The sequence below is a fragment of the Diabrotica undecimpunctata genome, chromosome 9, assembly GCF_040954645.1.
Source record: "Diabrotica undecimpunctata isolate CICGRU chromosome 9, icDiaUnde3, whole genome shotgun sequence".
NCBI classification, from domain to species: domain Eukaryota; kingdom Metazoa; phylum Arthropoda; class Insecta; order Coleoptera; family Chrysomelidae; genus Diabrotica; species Diabrotica undecimpunctata.
Genome location: NC_092811.1, coordinates 87164981 through 87187276, shown reverse-complemented (window position 1 = coordinate 87187276; position 22296 = coordinate 87164981). Strand labels below are relative to the sequence as shown.

The following is a 22296-nucleotide window of genomic DNA, read 5'->3' as shown; positions in this document are numbered from 1 at the left end:
GGTTTGATTTCAAAAATCTTTGCATATTTTTTTACTGGTATAATGAACTAAAACCTATAAAAAAATATTAAAAAATTTGCCTCGATTGCTGTATTGACGACATCCATAGAAAAATGCTTCCACTGCTTCTACCAGCGCCTGCTTTAATGACTTCAGATTATGGTGACATCTTGTACGTACTGATCACAATTTGTAGTCGAGTGGATTAAGGTTTGGGCTGGCTGACGGCCAATGATCACTACTACTAAATTTGAATACATGATTTTCAAGCCACCGTTAAGTAGTTTTGGCCTTATGCGCAGGTCAAATTCCTGCTTGAATATGCATGGCCTATTTTGGAACGTAGTGTGTTTTAGGGGGTCCACTGAATTTGTTAAAATGTCCCGCTAATAATTTCTCGCTGCTGTGTTAACGCTGTTTTCACAAACCTGCAAAGAAGTTATGCCGTCATAGGATACTCTCTACCAAACCATCACTGGGGCAGGGTAATGACCTTGTTCGATCTTTAGCACCAGTTTGCGGGTTTTTGATGGCCGTGCATAAACTCTTATCTTTTTATTTATTGAAAGTTTCCTCCACAGTAACAGTTTGTTGATGTAAAGGCGTCTTTATTTTTTTTTTATTTTGTTTTAATGCAACGGTAAGGTGTCGTCCTGTTTGTCATTTGACAATTTTATTTGATAATGCGACTCATTTCGGTTAATTCTTGACCTAACAGCATGTTAATAACCTGTGGCGTACGAGCCACGCGAGACCGGCCGGATCTTTTACGGTCACTTATTCTCCTGTATCCAAAAACAATTTAACAGTATAATACACAAAAACATGTGTAATATTTAACTAAGGTTTTAGTATTTCAAAATACGAGCCCTTTCTATTCTGCATTTATAAAGAGAGGTCAAAAATAGGTCTTCTTTAACTATCTACTCCATTGTAACGACTCAAACTAGATTGGAATGTTTTTAGACACAGCATATGCTATGAAACTCAAGGCTTGATTGTCATAAAAAGGTACATGAACAGCACATTTTGATGTTAGAAAATTGGCTGTATGTCGGATGGCAAGAGACTTTGGAAAAACAGAAGATTTTAAGGTTATTTTGGAATGACAGATTGAAAATTATAATGTTAAAAACGAAAGACACAGATAGTCACATTGTTAAATATAGAATACTACTTTTTAAGTATTATCTTACAAGTAGTCAAAATGAATAGCCCAGGCAGGATATGTTTTGAATTCGACATTTTCCATAGGAGTCTGTTTTTTTGGTGGCCTCATTTCAGGATGTACCTTGTATCAATAATCACGATATGCACCTGTCGGAAACCTTGTGCTTATTTTTTTATTTAACAAAATCTGAAAAAAAAAATCCAAAATTCTTGCTTTTGTGCCCATATTTTCGCATATAAGGATAATTCGTAATGTCGTGGACCTGACGTATCATTTGATGACGTCAATCTACGAACAAAACAATGAAATCAGGCATTGCTAAAAACATGCAGATCTCTTCAGTGCGTTATCGTAGCGAGACAGAGACGAACTAGTTTTTGCGTTAGTGAAATAACTTTAATATTTTTAGATTTTTTTCGTGAACAATCGTTTTTAATATTTTATCATTTTTTGGATCATTCTGAATAAAAAAGGTTAATTGTAATTTTTCTCTAAAGTTGATCGTTTTCAACTTATAAACAATTTAAATCTGAAGAAAAAAGAAAAATGCTGATTGAAGGCTCAAAAACACACAATTATTTTTGAATTCACTAAACCTTGTTCTATCAGTTTCTTATACTTTAGTTTGGGCTTATTTAATTTAAAAACATTGTTTTTAGTTGTTTGAGACCCTTATCAGAACCTAAAAATGGATTTATACATAACTGTTAAATAAATTAGGACCACTTTTTGCATGAGCGACCTCTTGTATAAACATATTTTGCTGCATTTAAAACCAAAATCCTATTATTTTTCTATCATACATTGATTTGTTATTTATTTATTTGTCCTCTAGATTTTTTTTTCAATTCTTAAAAGGTTTATTTATAAGCCAAATTAGTGCAATGAAAATATTTGACATTTTACACAGCAATCCTTATCGGCAGTGAAGATGGAAAGTCGTAATTTTTTATTACATCTTTCAATGCGAGATAAAATAAAAATGCGATGTCTAACTGAAATGTTTAAGATTAGAGAAACATAATATGTCATGTTTATTGGAAATACGCGATATCATTAGCACGTACAAATCCTACCCTGTCGCCTAATTTCCTGTGAAATTAAAATGGTAAATGTTTTTAGGGTCCATTTATTTCTTCGGGCATGCGTATTTACGACGTCCACTAGGTTTTGAAAGATCTTTAACACGAGAGATATTGCTCGCACAAAAAAAACTATAAAAGATAAAAGTTTCGTTTTTCTATTTTTCATATTTGACTATACCGTATTCACTTGAAAGAAATGTAGCTTGTCAACACCTATATGTACAGAACGCGTGAAACCCGATGTTTAGTCTAATCGTACAGGGTTGTATTACGGTTCTAGAAGTCTATACAATATGAATTTGACATGCACTAATTTATAATTTTTAGTATTACTGTTGAAATAATAGTAACGATAAGATTAATCTTCAGAAGAAGTATAAATATTATTAGTTTTTGAAAACTCAGATTAGTCCATTGAAATGTTACATTTTTTAGACCATAGCGTGCATTTCTTAGAGGACGCAATTTTATTTTTTTTTTATGTTTTAGGAGGGTAAGTATAAGCTTAAGTTCAAGTTTGTGGGGTTGGCACCATTGTCCCCCGGTCGTAATTTTGGAAAAATATGCAGAGTTTTTGCGCTGTATCTCGTAAACTAGCAACCCTATAGAAAATTATATTAGATATTATTTGTAGCAAATTAAATTGTTTACAACTTTATTTCTATTACTTTTTATCGTGAAATGGAAATAACTAAACATTTTTGAACAAATTTTCTTTTGGGCCTTTTTTCTAGTCATTTTGCAATAAAATAATATCAAAATAATATTATAGAGGGTTTTACAAAGCATTATTTTCACTACAAATTTGTATAATTTCATTAATTTTTCTGGATTTTATAGCGGTCAGAAGTTGACCGCGTTCTTCATTACTCCTACGAATACGATAAAAACGAACCATTAGACTTAGTTTTCTATTATACATTTATTTATTCATATCATTTTAAATCAATTTATCTTTTTTTAATAGTCCTATGTTATTATTAATATATTATCGACCCTTTCCGCCATCATAAAACTTACTCCACCTTGTACGCTTGCGTCGCACGAAAATGCACCAATCGACAGAGATAAAGTTTAATAAGAGCACCGTAAAGAAAAATTCGAAGAATTCGAAGATGAATTACACAAAACGACGCCAATTCGAAGTCCCATTCTTATGCAAACATTCACCTGTGATACTGAATTAGACCCTGAAACGCAATGTGGACCATCAAAGAAAATGAAAAAACAATAGCTGGAAAACAACTTTTTAAATATATAATTATGCTCAACAGTATCTCGCCTGGAAATTGCCCCTGGATTAGGCCAAATGGGGATACCACTTTAAAAAACGCGCCTTGGAGTATTATTCATAAGTGGTCGGCAAAAAGGTCGATAATAAACTAATAATAATATAGTGCTGGATTCGACCGTTACTTGACGGAAATTTATTTTATATAACAATAAAATACTGAAAACTCTTGTTTTCAACACTTCCACAAAATTTATTTTAAATTATTATCACTACAGCCGTTTCGGCATAGTACCGTTCTCAAGTGATCTATTTCTATTATCTATTTTTGGCACGTGTTTACACTTTATAGTCTTTAACTGCGTACGTAGAATCTGTTTTTCTATTATTGAAAGCTCTTTTATGTTCTGCTATACGTTTGATAACAGTTCTACCAGTTTGACCGATGTAAGTTTTTGGGCAGTCGCCACATGTAAGTTTGTAAGTGCTTTTTCTTTTCGTTCTTGTTTAATATATTTGCTAAGTTAAAAGGTATTACGTTTGAAACCTGCAAAGTATCATTTACAAACTAAAATTCTAATAATAGAGTCAAAATAACAATAAATTTACTTACTTAAGTTGATAAAAAAACAACAAACACTTAACACTAACATAAAAGTTTAACATAATAGACAGTTAGATATTATGAAAATTTAGAAAATTGGCTTAATAGAGAATTGGGAAGATAAAAGGATATGCAAAAACAAAGAAAATATTGTTAGAAGGAGGTGATGTAAGAGCAGTTGTATAAAATATGGGTTATGAAAATAGTTGCCGAAGGAGAGGGGGAAAATCACGGTGGAATTACGGTTAAAGCAGTTGGGACTTCTTTGCTTTTCTTTGATTATTACCAGGTCTTCGTATAGGTCCAATCTTAAAAAGTGTTTTTGTGGGATATTGTGTATCAGAGAGACATCGTCTGGGATATTAAGAATATGTATAGTTAATATTAAATGTAAAGGTCGTAGCTGTAAGAGGGCCGCCGTTATCGCTCCCGCAGTAACACAACTATTTTTGTATCTGCGTGTTCCTGAGCCACACAATAATCCTTCCAAAAATTTCAAGCGTTTAGTCTCCTAAAGATTTTTAATTTTTCGGGAAGCATAAAGGCTTCTATGGCTACTCTTGTCCACGAAAGGGCTGCCTGGAACTGGTTGCCGTGATTTTTGTTTTTTTCGTCATAGCCATATCCTGAGAAATAGTTTATAGTATGGTTTTCCATTGTCATCACTGTTTTAGTTTAACCACATCTAACATGAAGACAGACGCTGTTTGCAGTCGTCCTTTTTGGATCAGACGCTACTTGTATGTTTCTCTCGCACGCTCAAAAGCCGGGCTGCCATTTCTACCGAGTTCGTCGTTTCGAATTTTCTTCTAATCCGTCCTCATAGTCGTTGTGATCTTCGTCTGTACGCTAGACAAGGGGTCCTTGTTTTTTATAGAGGTGTAAAGTTAACAGTAAAGTTAAGACAAAATAAAATATAAAGAAAAACAAGCAGAAGTACGAAGGAAAATCTCTAAGAAGAAGAACGAGTCATGGGAAACAAACTGCCAATGAATAAATACTTATCTAGGAGGAACCAGAAGCACAGAAAGTTGGAAACTGATAAAAAAATTGAGAAAAGAAAAGAATAAAGAAGTAATACAGAGCATAAAACCGGAAGACTGGGAAGAGTATTTTAAAGGACTTTTGGTAGAGAATAGAGTCGAATTTCAAGAACATAGAAATCAAAACCAAGATAGAATTTCAATAGTCGGCTCACCAATAAGATTAACAACAGAGGAAATTAAGAATGTGTGTAAACAGCTGAAGAGGAACAAAGCACCTGGACCAGGGGATATACCCTAAGAATTGTTTAAGTACGGAACGAAAAAATTGTACGAACTATTTCAAGAATGCATAAACACAAGCGAAATCTCTACGGAATGGAAGATATCGTACCTCAGTACTATACATAAAAAAGGCGATAAAAATAATTGTGAAAATTACCGAGGAATAGCTGTAACCGGATCTATGAGACGGAATATATGGAAGCCGAATATATGGAAAGGTTTTAAAGAACCGAATCGAGAGAGAATACTTAGATTATGAAGCAGAAGAACAAGCAGGATTTCGTACGGGTCGATCCACTATTGACCACATTTTCTCCTTAACCCAGATAATAGAAAATAAAAAGATGGCGTGGAATCAAGAGATTCATATGTTGTTCGTCGACCTACGGAAAGCCTACGACAGCATTCCACTGAAGAAGCTGTGGCAATCAATGGAAAGCATGAATATTAATATAGAATTAATAAAAGCCATCAAAGTGCTATACAACCAACCAATTACAAAAATAAAAGCAGGGACACAAATAACAACAGGATTTATAACATCAAAAGGATTAAAGCAAGGGTGTTGTCTGTCCCCCACTTTATTTAAAATATACCTCGAAAGTGCTTTAAAAGGATGGAAACAAAAATGCAGGAGAATGGGGATACCTCTCACCAACACTATGGTATATACGCTCAACTTTGCAGACGATCAAGTAATAATGGCTCAAGATTATGACGATTTAAACTGTATGGCACGAAAATTAATTGAAGAGTATGATATATGGGGTCTAGAAGTAAATAAAAAGAAAACCGAATACCTGTGCATTGGAGTAGAACAAAAAGATCTCATATTAGACGATAACACCACTATAAAGCACTGCTGTGACTACAAATATCTAGGTATCACTATTTAAAAAGATGGCCAAAACATTAGACAAAGCCATAAGAGAGAGAAATACGTCAGGGAGAAAAGCCATCACAATGTTAAACAGCATTTTATGGGACCAATCCATCAGCAAAGAAAATAAAAAGAGGATATATGAGACTACAGTAAAAAGTATCACTTTGTACAGCTGTGAGGTATGGCCACTGAAAGAAAGAACACTGGCAACGCTGAAAGCGACGGAAATGGATTTTTCGAGAAGAGCTGCAGGAAGATCTAGAAGAGAAAGGATTACCAACGAACGCATTAGAGAAATAATGGGAATCAAACGAACAATCACAGGTGACCTAACAACAAAACAACTTATCTGGTTCGGACACATACAAAGAATGGATGAACAACGAATACCAAAAGAAATATTAAAATGGCAACCAGAAGGAAAGAGAAAACGAGGTAGACCGAGAAAAAGTTGGAGCGAAGGAATAAATAAAGAACTGAGAGAGAGGACCATAGAAGAAGACCTATGGAACAACCGGACTAAGTGGCGATTGGAAGTCGGAAAACGGCGGAGAACGTTATAAACCGACAAGTAGTAGTAGTAGTAAAGTTAACACATTTTTAACACGCGTCAACACGGCACCTCATATACGTAAAATATTGTAAATACGGTATTGTAAAACGTGTGGTATGCTGAAATTTTGATATTTTTAAACGTGAAATAGTGCTTATAATATAATGGAGCACCTACAAGAAGAGATGGATTAGTTAGCTGAAGAAGAGGAAATGATAGCTGTTACTGCAGCACTGTTTGTGCTACGATATGAATCCAGAGAGTACTGGGTTCATCCTTTGTACGTTGTACAAAAAATCATACCTTCGTACTCTTCTATTCTTCTATTAATCGTTCCTCCATATTTAAATGTATAAATAAAATAAATCTGTAAATAAACTCGCGGCACCGCGGCCTGGTGAATATAACCTCGTCTTGATGTTTTAACATTCTATAACACTCTGACGAAAAGCTGACCACGTTAGATATTGAAAATACTGGTTAGGCATGTTAAAACGTGTTGTCGGTCTTTGGCGATACATCACAAAAATATGTATAGATTTATTCGTATTTAAAATAACGTAATAGATATTTATATGACACGTGTTAATGCGCGTTAACACGACTCGTGTTAAAAATGTGTGCTTAGCTTTACTTCTCTATATCTGTTCTTTTTCTAGCCCCTGGAACCGACTGCATCGAGTGTAGAGCTACTTACTGAGTTCACTCTACAATCAATACATAGTTTCCCTACAGTTTCGAAATCCAAACTGATCACATGCTACTTAAAGAAAATTTAAATTATAATTTAATCTTACTGATTAAATTTTATAAATTTCTAGAACCTTGAGAGGTTCAAAACATTCTTGATGGAGAACCATGTAACTATATATGGTGAAATGTTTTTCCTTAAAAAGAATGATGAAGTTCTCTAATACGTTTTAGGGACTATTTATTTTAATGTGTATTTCATATCCTTGAGAACACAATTAAAGTATAGAGATAACTTATGTCAAATATGATTACTTTAAACCAGTAGCAATTTGTTTTGTATTTAAATTTGATAATACAAAATCTTGTTTATAATTCATTATTCTGGATTTTTGTACATTTTCATTATTTCATAATTCCCTACATTTGCTACTATCTTGACAATAAGGCAACGCTGTGCGAAAATGACAATTTCAAGTTTAATAGCTAATACGGAGCTAAAACGTACAACGGAGTTCATTCATTTTTTTTTTCAACTAGAGTTTATTTCCACACAATTTATAGAAAGTTAATGAGTTGTAAACACGGAGTGTCTCGGCTCTTGATATTTTGCTTATTACCAGTGAAACTTCTAGTTTTTAATTATAGTTAAAGTGAGCAAACTTTAAACTGTAAGTTTTATTCCACATACATTATTTAAGCATAGTTGCAATTTTAAACAAGTTACGTTAGTTTTCTATTCCTGTTAGTCTACTACAGCAATTGTAGATAGACACAGGTTTATGGATTATAAATAATTAACCAGTCTGTTTTTGCGGGAAACGAAAGGTAATTAGTTTCTGTAGTACCGTAAAATAAATTATCAACATGTCATCAGATGTTACTGTACAGAATATCTCAGAGAATAAATCTTATTCTTTAGCAGCCTCCCAGCAAAACTTTCCAACAAAAGAATAAGCAATACTTTTCAGCGCTATTAATAATGCACAACTTCAAGATTACCTTATCCCCTTAGGTAATTTAATAAATCCCAAAAACATCTTATTTACGTCTCGTCTATCTAACAATCGAATATGTATATATTTAAATATCAACCAAGCTGTTAAGGAATTTAGACGAACTTTAGGTCTACAGAGGTACATGGAGAAATAGTCAGGGCCAGAAAGCTTATAACGACGACAGAAACACTAGTTCTATCAAATGTTTGTCCAACTATACCACATGACGTAATCATTCAAGAATTAAAACATCTCGGCCTAAACTTAGCTTCTCCAATCACGTTCTTAAAAATCAATGCTTCCCTCCCTTCCAGAATATAGCCAGATAATTAAGTTTTATAATACAAGTGTTTATTAGTCCGCATAACATGACGATCCCAGATTCAATTGTTGTAAATTATGATAATATTAGTTATACAATATTCATTTCGCAGGATATTATGACATGTTATATCTGTAAACAAACAGTTCACATTGCTAGTAACTTTTCAAGTAATAAAAATGCTTCTTCTCAGCCTTCAGGACTCTTAACCACCTCTACTGTTCAAACTTCTGACTCTTCTACCAATGCTTATTTGCAAGTTAGCCAAACTTCTAATAATGATCAAAATAACAAAAATACAGAAATAATTCTACAAGTATCCACACCAAACACCTTCCACTCTACATCAGTGCAAATTATACAGCCTGTTTCTGAAGCAACCCAAGATTTTAAAACCAACGAAAATACTCCACTCTGCTACAGCCGAAAATATGGAGATACCTTCACAGACTTCACTAGCGATCATGAAAGAATCACCCTGTCCCTTCGCCAAACGAACCATAGATGAAACATTATCTCCGCCTGTCGAAAATACTGTTGATAATCATTTAATAAAAATCTTCTTCCTGCTCAGCCTCATAAAACCAAAAAAATCTAAACGCTTATTATCTACCCCCAAGTCGCTCGAATCATTTATTAATAAACAATCTATTTGCTTACCATCTCTTAACAATATATTCCAGACAAAGCTATAAAACATTGTTCTACTAAAAAGGGCTAAAAACCAAACTGATACGTTTTCTCGGGCAAGACCCTACTGTCAACGAACTCTCTTCAACTGAAACATAATATTCAATTCTATTTTACAGTGGAATATTGATGAACTTACCACTGCTTAATATCATTTAATCAGAAATTCAATTAGTCCCGAAATTATTTGTCTATAGGAAACTAATCTTGTATCGTCTAATCCAATTCGCCAAAACAGTTTACATGCTTTCGTAAAGACCGAACAAACACAGCTCGCGCAAGTGGGGGAGTTGCAATTTTAGTAAACAAATCCATAGATCATAAACATTTTCTACTTACAAATAATCTGGAAGCAATAGCAGTTGAGATTACAGAACTTGGTAGAAAAATGCATATACACTCCGTTCGCTATATCTTTGCACATCATAGTTGTACGAATTAAATCAAAGCGTTTAACTCAAACGTAAGTCTTTTCTAGATTCATGAAATAATTAGGAAATGTTTAATATCCCGTTAAACGTATTTATAGTGATTGTTTTTGTTTTTGTTTTCTACATATTCAACGTTATTATGATTATTGGAAGAAATGCTCTATTTGAAATACTGTAGTTGAGAGAGATGGACCCAAGATCAAACAGCTTAAATTCTCATATTTATTTATACACCAAAGCATCCAACAGCCGAAGCCAGTTACTGGATGAAACAAAAGTTTTCATTCAAAATACAATATTAAACATTTACATTTAGTACTCAATCTGTTAGGCTAAAATAATACGACGTTCCTTTTGTCGCATACCTAGAGACTTGGTATTTATTTTTTATACTAGCTGGTTTTTATCAATTTTTTTTATTTGTGTATCGAACTTCTCTGTAGTTTCCAAAATAAAGTGTGGAAAGTTATGTGTAAAAGGTTTCATTATTTTAGCCTAAAGAATGGATCAATTACTTTGTTACAACTTATTTCCACAAATATCACTAAATGACTAAGATTAAAATAAATTGAAAAAAAAAAACAAAATATCAAAATTATATATTTTCTTCACTTTCAGAATCCGAGCTATCTTCAGGATTTATTATGATGGGTTGAATATCAATATCAACTATATTTTGCTCTCGGACACACCACTTTTGAATAATTTCATGAGTATGTCTTACACATTTTTCCCAAATGCCTCCATTACATTGATTAAGCGCCTCTTTCCACATATTTATAACAGCACTATCAGAATAGCCGTCCCTACCAATATGCTTATTGTAATATGACTTGCAATTTGCCCAAATTAATTCAATAGTATTGAATTCGCAATGATAAGGAGGTAGTCTCAACACTTCATAACCATGCTCTCTTAGCAACTCATCAATAACATACACATTTTCTTTTTTATTCATTTTTGCAACTTTTAATAATTCAGGCTTTGTAAATTTTGGGTCAAGTTGCATGTTATTTGTTGTCAGCAAGGTAACAATTTTATCTTTCTTTGAAGCAGTGGTAGGTTTTTTTTCTAAAAGAACACTATGATATGGAGCATTATCCATTACAATCAACGATGGTTCTTCTAAATTGGGAATTACTTGTGTCCTTATCTACTTAGTAAAAATGCCGTTGTTCATTTCTCCATAGTAATCAATATGTTTAGACTTTGAACAAAACAATAAACTTGCTTCAGAAACAAATCCTTTAGAAGAACCAGCGCGAACAATTATGAAACGTTTACCATTAAAACCTTCTGGTTTACGTACACTTTTGCTACTAGTGTCTTGCCAGGAAGTTGTTTTATTTCTTTTTGAATAAATCCCTGTTTCATCCAAAAAAAAAACAAGTTGTCTTGGATGCACACTTTCCAGGTTTTCAAAATACTTACGAAAGAATTTTGCTCTTAAAGTAGCAATATTTTTATATTTAAATCCTATATCTCTCAGTACAATGCTCAAGGATGTTTTTCCCATAGTAACAACTTCTTTTTCCTCTAATTCACATTTCAAACTTTGTAGACTAACATGCTTTTCTAAAAAAAAAAAAAAAATAAAAGCTAGTAATAATAGTGAAACTTTATTTTAGAAGTGTTAATTTTGATGTGAAACATCTATTGGCTGGGGTATAAACCAGATCGTTTTTATTTTGTACAATATCAACTTATACTTACTTTGTAGGTACATATTGTACACAGTGTTTCGTATTGCCATTTTAGTTCCTTCAGGCGATCAGTTGTCTTGCTTTTACGACGACGTCTACTTTTGCCTGGACTTGAAAAGACAGGATTGCTTTCTTTTCGTTTTTTAATTGTACATACTGTACGCCGTGATATTTTCAAGGCAGCAGCTACCCTCTTAAATTAAAAACAATTTCATGATAGGTAAATTATTAAACAACATACAATTCATTACAATACCTCTTGAACACAAGCCAAAGATGCCAATAAGAGTCCTACGTTCCTTTCTTCCAACTCAAAATGTTCAAACAAATTCAGCACAAGCTGCTGGGATTGAGAATTTAATGTATTTCCAGGCATATTAATTATATTTCCAGGTTTGATATTTGTTTGATATTTATGACAACAAATGTTTTATATCGATCCGTTAGACAAAGTTTTAGCCAGATTCAAAAATGATACGTCAAATTAAAGGTAAGAAAATTTAACTGCAAAATTTATACTTACATCAAGAAATCCAACACTAAGTGAACAGTTATTCGTTATAACAACTCTTTTTAAGAAAATTTATAAACTCAAGGCACGAAAATGTAATGGAAAATTAACAATATGATTATAATTTTTGTAAACACCACAACGCTGTGAAGTTGACAATAAGCAGGTTCAATGATGAGACTTTATCACAGACTGTTGTTATATTACTGTCTTTGTCTGATGCATTATTAAATGTTGGACAAGCGGCTTAATTTCAACATTTTATATTGTGTGAGTAGAAATGAGACAAAATTTAAAAATAGTTCGTAAATAATTTCATACATGTGCAAAGATACAGCGAACGAATTGTATGTTTTTGTAGATAATGTATATAACCTTATAGTTCAGTCGTCAGAGAGTTGACCCCTAAAAATCATACGAACAAGCTGAATTTTGCCCAGAATATTAATTTTGAGATCCCCAAAAAAATGCAAAAAAGTTTATCACTTTTCCCCCCGCGCTTCCCCCTAAAACCACCCTCGTAGTGGGGTAAAAACACAAAAAAATCGATTTACCAAGAATCTGTACCTCGTAGAAAAAAATGTTTAGATGAGATAATTTTAAATAAAAATGTTTATTAGCACTTTTTGTGTAGAATGAACTGTTCTCTCAGAAACAATGCTTGTTGACCGTCGATTTTGAATGTCAATGATGAAAATCGATATGATTGCACGTCACGGGAAATGCCCTCAAGAAGACGGTTTTGGGTATAGTTTATAGCAGAAATTTAGTTTTTTGAAAAACGTACCACTTAAAAAAATTTTAACGTTTTAGATTGTTTCTTATGTCTATGTGAAAGTTTAAATCCAGCGCTTTTTAAGCATATTTCAAATGCGTCACATTTGTTGCCAAAACTCAAAACTAAATTTTTATGCCATAGGTTTTAAAGGTTAGGCACTAGTAATCGAAACTTTATAGTGGCCAGTCAATAAAAGGGATAGATTGTATTGATCTCATGAAAATCATAAAAAATGGCAAAAATCGCGACACGTTTATTTATTTAACACCTTCATAAAATCTAAGTTTACTTGCGGCAAAATACAAACAGTGCGTACGAAAGCTAATTTATTTATCTTTAAAACGCATCTTGATTTTTGTCGATAGGACACTTGAGTCAAAAGATATCGAATTTTTAGCGTTAAGCTGATACAAATTTTATTGAACATTGATTTAGCGCACTTAACTGACATTCAAAATCGACGGTCGCTTCAAGCGTTGTTTCTGAGGGAATGGTTTATTCTACACAAAAAGTGATAATAAACATTTTTGTTTAAAATTATCTCAGCTACATTTTTTATTTGTAAAATTTTTTTCTACGGCGTACAGATTCTTGGTAAATTGATTTTTTTTGCGTTTTTACCCCCTTACTAGGGGGGTTTTAGAGGGAAGGCCGCGGGTAAAAATGGTTATCTTTTTTGGGATCCCAAAATTAATATTCTCGGCAAAATTCAGCTTGTTCGTATGATTTTTAGAGGTTGAGTGGCATTTCCGTCTCTGACGACTGGAGTATGATACTTATATTGTACCACCAAATTGTAACTTATGTATTGTTCTAATTGTCGCTAATCACCATTTTGTTGCGACTTTTTCTCAAATAAAAAAAAATTGTTCGATCATTAAAAACAAACTAAATATTTGCTTTATTACATTTACTTCATAAATTTTTATTTAATTTTTCAGAGGAATCGATGATTTGGAAAGCAAGAAATTTTGGGGACCAGGAACTGTACCATAATGCCCAGAACATAAAAATGCCTTCGTGCGAGAATCTACAGAATTTAAGAAATAGATAATAAAATAAATAGTGTTCGTATATTTCCACATTTAGAGATTTTATCAATATATTTATAGTTAATTTATTTTGTGTCATAGAGGAAGGGTCAGTAAGGTTGAGTTATTATAGATTATTGCAAATTTTGTCGATGTGAGTATAGAGGATGTAGGAATACGTGTTAAGTAAAATATTACCACATTTTTAGAAAAACAGGATATACCATGCAGTGAAATTTGTAAAAATATGGCACGAAAGAAGCAAAAACTATTTACTTCATAGGTGCATATACCAAATAGATCTTTATCTTTAAATTTTCGTTGAGTTATGTATGTTTTAAATTCTATTGTAGCGTAACTAGCAGGCATGAAAACAAATGTTTAATATATATTACAAAAATTATTTGTGTTTTCATTACGACATTATCGTCAACGACACCATGGTAAGCCATTTACGATAGAGTTCATATGACAACAAATTCTTGTTGATCAGGTTCCGCTAATAGTTCGAGAGTTTGTAGATAAGTTCAAATAATATTTAAATTTTTAATATTTTTTAATTTAGTACTCAATTAAATAGAAAATAAATAATCTTATCGGGCCTAAAATTGGGCCAGAAGGTATAGTCGCCTCGTATTTCGGTGAGACTGTGTAAAAATATAGTTATCTGTAATAAAAGCAGGCAATAAAAATTAAAATAAAAGTACTCTACCAGAAGTAGTTATTAACTGCAAACTTATCAAGGACTGAGATGTATAATAATATACTCATTTCTCTAATCCCAGTGCGAACTGTCTAGTGAATTTAGTATTTTTTTTTGCCAAGTTAGTCACTTTTTGACAGACTAGAAGTGACTGGAAATTACTATACAACCAAGCACACGTGCTCATGGCCAATATTATTAGTAAACAAACGTAAATAAAATAGAACTTTATTAGTTACCGACTAACTGGATAAACTTTAAATTCTGAATTAAACTTTATTCGTTTATTGAAACTATTCTTAAGAAACTTAAGCTAAATGCTACCAAAAACGTTTAAGATCTACGAGCGAAACAATAATCAATAATATCAGGCATTGCTAAAAACATGCAGTTCTCTACAGTGTTTTCAGTGCAAACTAGTTTTGGCGTTAGTGAAATAGCTTTAATATTTTTATTTTTTTTTTGTGAACAATCGTTTTTAATATTTTATCATTTTCTGGATCGTTCTGAATAAAAAAAGGTTAATTGTAATTTTTCTCTAAAGTTGATCGTTTTCAACTTATAAACAATTTAAAACTAAAAAAAAAACGAAAAATGATGATTAAAGGCTCAAAAACACACAATTATTTTTGAATTCACCAAACCTTGTTCTATCAGTTTCTTATACTCTAGTTTGGGCTTATTTAATTTAAAAACGTTGTTTTTAGTTGTATTAGGCCCTTATCACAACCTAAAAATGGATTTATACAAAACTGTTAAATAAATTAGGACCACTTTTTGTATAAGCGACCTCTTGTTTAAACATTTTTGCTGAATTTAACACAAAAATCCTATTATTTTTCTATCATACATTGATTTGTCATTTATTTATTTGTCCTCTAGATTTTTTTCAGTTCTTAAAAGGTTTATTTATAAGCCAAATTAGTGCAATGTAAATATTTTACATTTTTACACTGCAATTCTTATCGGCAGTGAAGACGGGAAGTCGTAAATTTTTATTACATCTTTCAATGTGAGATAAAATAAAAATGCAATGACTAGCTGAAATGTTTAAGATTAGAGAAACATAATATGTCATGTTTATTGGAAATACTCGACATCATTAGCACGTGCAAATCCTACCCTGTCGCCTAATTTCCTATGAAATTAAAATGGTATGGCCGGTTACAGATAATTGAGAAATTTAAAGAGATAGACCAATTTGTGTACAAGTGATACCGAACAAAATATGTCCATGTGCTTAGATCAAATGACATCTGTTTTAATAGTTCCTCTTTAATATTTTGCCTTGTTACAGGATAGTATTCAGAAAAAGGCAAAAATAATTACTGTAAAATATAATTTCATTAGCTACAATTATAAATATATTATATTTAAATAATTATAACTGTTAGGTCTAATTAATCAAAATAATATTTTTATTTACGCTACTGCTAAAAGTTGCCGATGTAAGCCACTTTTTATACCCATCAATAAAGGTTTATGAGTTTATGACTCCTCTTACTCGATTGTCGGGTTCTTGTCCACAGCCCTTCTGTGCTGACCAAGGTTTTTAAATTTGCTCGAAATTCTGAACGACCGATAACAAAACTGATGTGGCTTTCGGTATTGTTATACATATAATTTTTAGTTTAAACTCTGTAAAGAGAGCACGCATTTATTAGTGACGATTTCGCTATCAGAAAATATTAAGTAAATAAAAATGTGGCGTCCATGCGAGAATAGTGCATTAGAAATTGTTGAGAATAATGAAGTAGAAATTGTTGAAGAAAATGAGGAAATTCTACCACCAAATAATCCTGAAAATGTTGCTGGACCAAGTGGAGGAAGTATTAAAAAGCCAGAAAAAAAAACATTTATCGAAAGACGCTAAAGAAATTGTGTTAAATGTGTTTAATGGATTATGTGAAGAATTGGAACGGCACGCGAGTGTTTTAAAAACTGCGGCTTTAACAAAAGTTTCATGTGCTACTGTATATCGAATTATACAGGAGTGCATTACAAATAGACAAAAAACGAGCGACTTTGGACGACATCGATCTATTGAGCAACATCTGTTAGGTCCCATTTCAGAAACCATTTATAATATGTTTGCAGGTAATATTATATCCACACAACCAAATTTTAGCTGAATTAAAATCTAAAAATTTTATTAATTGTTGTAAATCAACTTTAAGAAAATTTTTACTATCAAATGGTTTTAAATATAAAACAATCAATAAACGACATACTATAATGGAAAGTGCCCGTTTAATAAAATGGCGTAATGAATATTTGGAAAAGATAACCGAGTACAGAAACAGCGGAAGAAAAATTTATCACTTAGATGAAACGTAGTTTGACACTAACGAAACAATTGGAAAAGGTTGGAGTAATAATGTAAAGTGCAAAGTTAATGTACCAGCTTCCAGGGGCAAACGAATATGCATTTTACATTGTGGAGGGGAAGACGGTTGGGTAACCGATGGCTTACTATTAAGTGCAAAAGACATTAAAGACAGTTGTTTGGACTGTCATCAAGATATTACGGGTGAACTTTTCGAATCGTGGTTTAAAAATAACTTATTACCAAATTTAGCAGACAACAGTGTTATTGTTTTAGATAATGCATCATATCATTCTAGACAACTTAAAAAAATTCCGAATAAATACTCTAGAAAGGATGAATTGCAAGATTTTTTATTACCACAAGATTTATATTTTGAAGATTGGTACACTAAAGACCAATTAGTAGAGGTACTTAATACAAAATTATTTGTAAAGGAATATATTATTGATGATGGAGCAAGTAAAAATGGACATACAACTTTAAGACTACCACCATATTACTGCGTTTTAAATCCAATAGAGTTGTTATGATCTCAACTGAAATATAATGTGAGACAAAAAAATGTACGTCCATAATGTTACAACACTGTCCTAAAACTAATAGGTTCTGAATTTAAAAGTATCTCTGAGGATAACTGGAAGAAAGCAATAATGCACGTAAAAAATATCGAAAAAGAATCTGAAAAACATTCTTGTTTTAAATAAAATTATTATCAATGTGGAGAACAGTGATTCAGAGGAAGAAAGTGCCGAAGTGTAATACCGAGACAAGTTTCTCTCAATACTGAGCTTACCCGGAATATTTTCTTACATAATCAGATGTAGGGATTATCGACATATATTCAACACCAAACTACTGCTTCAATTTTTTAAGAAAAACGTGGCCTTATTATGAAAACTTCACTTATTTTTGCAATATCTATATCTTTGAAAATCAGTTCTTAGGAGAAGATAATAATGTAAGTAAGTGTTGGCTAGATAAACTTTTAATTTTTACTTTAGAGTTTTATAAATTATTTAAATATATAATTTTTATCTTTAAGTGCCTACCGTTCGCTCAGTTATTAATTAGTTTTTGTATACAAACCAATTATTGTTCGAACATTTTATAGAAAATGCATTGTAGAAATATGATTAAAGTAATTTAAACTTAAACAAAATCATCAATACATAAAATTAAGCTTTGTTTATAACAATACAAATTTATAGAACCAAGTTCTTATAAAATATACCATATTATAATTCATTTAGGTCGGTACTATCCTGTTCTTCACTGATCATAGTGCTGCTTATCGCATTTTTCTCAAATAAATATAACCGACCTATAAATGTTTTTAGGGTTCATTTATTTTTTTGGGGCATGCGTATTTACGAGGTCCATCTTTACATTCAGCGGTAAAGTCGGGTCCATCGATATTTCGTCCGTCGGCAAATTCAAATAGATAATATTTGTATGTTATGAAATTCGAGTAACCGATGTCCAGGGACGTCTCGCGATATTGGTTGTTTCACGAACACAAATTTTTTGATACAAGTATTAAATCATAAAATAACAATGTGTAATGTGTATATTATAGTCAAAGAGCAGAAAATCTTATTTTGGAAAAACAAACAAAACGTTATATTTCTTTGTTTTTTAAATGGTTAAAAGTGAAATAAAAGTAAAATAAAGGTAAAAGTAAAAAAAATATCACTCTACCACTCTGTCGGAAAAAATAGTAGGTGATACAAAGGCATCTTCTATAGGACTTTTTAACGCTTCTCATTTGTTTCAGGCACTTGGTATATGTCATACAATTTTAATATATCTACGTCATACGTCTTTGGTATGTATAGTTATTGGTATATACTATATATCAATAACGTATGACGTAGATATATTAAACTTATACGACATATCACAAGTGCCTGAAACATATGAGAAGCGTTGAAAAGCCCTATTAGCGTTTAACGATGACGTACATAGACGAAAATGTGGAAAAGTATTTTATATTTAAGAAAATATTGTTTTAAACAAAGTTAGCAATTTATAATGAAAAACTGAGTTGTTTTAACTGACATAATCATCATATTAGCGTACGTTGTCTAAAATAATTCTCCTGCAGGTGAGCTCTCATCATCGTCACTATCCACCAGATTAATAATAAGTTGTCCACTGTTTGAAAATAATTTTCCTATTCTTCTGTACTCATTTTCTACTTTCACTACATGGTTTACTGCTTTTTTCTAGTCGGCACTTGTAATTTCTGATAGTTCATATCGAATTAAATCGACCACTTTCGCTTCAAATTTTGGAAAACTATTTTTCTTCCGAATCCGTTTTTTTACTTGTCCCCAAATAAGTTCTATAGGATTAAATATGCAAAAATAAGGTGGTAACCTTAAAACAGTATGGCCATGTTGTATTGCAATAGTGTCCAGTATATATTGTTTCTTATAAGTTTTAGTACGAAGCACTACAAGTTTCTTATTATAGTTGTCTTCAAAATACAAATCATTATTTGAGAGGAAGCTAGCATTGTCCATAACTATCACACTGCCCGGTGTTATATGCCCGGAAGTAGTGTATTTTTAAACCATTCTTCGAATATAGTAGAATTCATATTCTGATGATAACCTACACTACATTTTTCTATTTTTTTTCCGCAAAGCATTAACCCATTTGGCATCCAACCATTTGCAGATCCACAGTGCACAATAACCATCCGAGAACCTTTATGCGGACTCCTTTCAACTGGCACCTAAGTGAACCATCAGTCCAACCCTTACTAGCGGTATCATGCGTGTCATACCATATCTCGTCTAAATAATATATAGCCCGCTGTTGGTCTCGATATTCTTGAATTTTTTTTTAAATAATCTAAAGGCCAGTGTACTATCCTCTTACTTTCCATAATAGCCATCCGTTTATCCACGATTTTGTATTTGAACTCAAGTTTTTTCAGCCGTCTACGTAAAGTGGTTTTAGGGCAGCTTCTTCCCATCACAACAAGCTTGGTGTATATAATATCAATTGTTGGTATTACATTTTTTTGTATTACTCGTAAACCAAATTCCTTAAACATTTAGCAGTCACGATATTAATTTGTTTAGGTTTTCCAGCATCGGATCTTACCATCATCGGGTAACGATCATCCGATTTTAACACCACTTTTCACGATGTCGTGCATGGTAGAATACGGAATCCCTGTTAGAAAGGCCGTTTTTCTTATAATACTGCCTTTACAACTATTTTCAGGATCATTTTGAAGATTTTTGTAAACGTTCATACAAATTCTTTTAGATTGTTCATTCAAAACAATCCTTTTCTTTGAAAGTCTTAAACACTTTTCTACAGTTACAGTTACAGTGTCATTATTTTTTGTATCACTCACACTTAAAAAGATTGTTGACTACTACACTTTCTCTACTACTACTTGGGTTCTCTTGCTCCCATGCACAAACAACTGTAGGTGATTTTTCCCATGGTCTAAACATTTTCTTTATACACAAATAGACAGTTTCAAAAAAATAAACAAACAAAAAATACTACAATTATTATAACTACTCCAGACATCGGCACCGGATTGGAATATGCGGCATAGGATTATTTATCTCCTCGTCTGTTTGTGACCTTTTCTTAAGCATCCGCTTGTACTCCCAATAATTGTAAAAAATACACCTTAGATTTTTATTACTGATTACCATATCTAGATATTTATTTACCTTGTATAAAAACATATATATTTTTTAAAAATGTGTAAAAATACACATGTTTACAAAAGAAATAGTAAGAACATTAATAAACATTTTATTTCCATATAAAATCTGTTGAGGTACAAGACTAAATTATAATTACAATATTCTCAAAATTAATAAAATAGGAATTCTAAAACGATCAATAAAAAATATTACCTACGAGCGTTAGGTACAGATAAACTGATATATAAGGTACTGTATAAATACTTATCTTCAGGTTTTGTCAGTTGTCCTTATAAATATATATTCAACCGAAAAACGTGCAGAATATTATGTATCTCTTTCAGTTCTAGATTCTTCAATATCACTTCTTGCTTCTTCATTTGCCATGACTTCTATTGAATCAGCATTTGGTTCTTCATTTTCTACTCTTTCTGTAATAGCAGATATGTCTTCCCTATTTTCGACTTCATTATTTGAGCCATACGTTTCGTGAAGATTATCTAACCTATTACTGATTACAATGCTTCTATTGGCAGTATTTGTTGTTTGGGTTACTAAGCTTTCAGCTTGGCTTTCTAATCTTTTGAGTCGTGCTTCTTTTTTTGCTAACATTTCTTCAAATGCCTTTCTTGAATCATCTACTCTAGAAGATGATGTACTGGGCCTATCTAAGCTATTTACTGTTTCTATTTGGGAAGAGTCTGAACTTCTTGTTTTGGATATATCAGAACATTCATTAGTTGATGAAGATTTTTCTTTTTCCGTAACTTTAGTTTCTTCGCATTGAACTAAATTGTCTTGACCTGTAAGTGTCCTGCTATTGCCATTATTTTCACTCTGACATACGCTTTTTACATCTGATACATTATTATCGACAGTATTTTCTAAAACGTCACTTTGATTAGGTAAATTATCTTCACTCAAGTCTTCAATTTCTAAATCTTGATTTTCAGTATCTTCTCCAGTTTTCTGGGCGCACTCCGATACATCAGTTTCATATCCTGGTTCCTCATCACTAAGTCCTTCTCTATCATCACTATAACCACTTTCTGCGCTGTTGTTTACATCTTCTACTGTAGTATTTCTCCTGCTTGCGAACTCAGTTCTCAGCTGCTTCCACTGCAGTTCGGTGTTGGAGTTTTTTTCCCTGGCTTGTGCCCATTTTTCCCTACTGTATTCCAATTCTTCTTTTAATTCGCCCAAAAGTTTTCTTTTTTGTGCAAGTTCGTATCGCAGGATTTTTTCTTGGGTGTGTAACATTTGGTGTTGTTTCTGCAGCTTCCCAACCTAAAAATAAAAAAAAAAAATAATAATGTGAAAGGCCTAAAACACTTAATTTTTTTTAAATAAATACGGGAAACAATATATATATATATATATATATATATATATATATATATATATATACATAATAAAGACATAAGAAACCGATAAGTGATTTAATCGACCATGTTAAGAAATACTTAAACCAACTAAAAATAAATATACTGACAAAAACTGTTGGAAAAAGAAATTTCCGAGTACTAGTATGAACAATATTTTTACTTTTCGACTACTTTTGTAGGAATTGCCCCTGGGCCTGAGATATGCCCCTCGAAAGAGTCAAAAATAGTCCTTTTTATTCTATATTTGAAG

The 22296-nt window shown here is 32.0% G+C and overlaps 3 protein-coding genes across 5 annotated transcripts in view; 2 read left to right on the top strand and 1 right to left on the bottom strand.

Moving 5' to 3' along the window:
* Nucleotides 1-14352, top strand: part of LOC140450230 (dnaJ homolog subfamily B member 12) — a 37388-nt gene extending 23036 nt beyond the window's left edge. The window contains exon 6 of the mRNA XM_072543740.1: nt 13860-14352. Coding sequence (XP_072399841.1) covers nt 13860-13972 — 113 coding nt within the window. The 3' untranslated portion in view covers nt 13973-14352. The remainder of the gene's footprint in view (nt 1-13859) is intronic.
* Nucleotides 14353-16354: 2002 nt separating this feature from the next.
* On the top strand, nt 16355-17511 carry LOC140451218 (uncharacterized). The gene is made up of 2 exons (XM_072544954.1): nt 16355-16481; nt 17018-17511. The coding sequence occupies exons 1-2, from the start codon at nt 16355-16357 to the stop codon at nt 17509-17511; spliced, it is 621 nt and encodes a 206-aa protein (XP_072401055.1).
* Nucleotides 17512-20754: 3243 nt separating this feature from the next.
* LOC140450229 (uncharacterized) overlaps nt 20755-22296 on the bottom strand; it is a 92938-nt gene continuing 91396 nt past the window's right edge. For all 3 annotated transcript variants that reach the window (XM_072543737.1, XM_072543738.1, XM_072543739.1), the window contains one exon: nt 20755-21948. In XM_072543737.1, the coding sequence (XP_072399838.1) occupies nt 20989-21948 (960 nt within the window). In that variant the 3' untranslated portion in view covers nt 20755-20988. The remainder of the gene's footprint in view (nt 21949-22296) is intronic.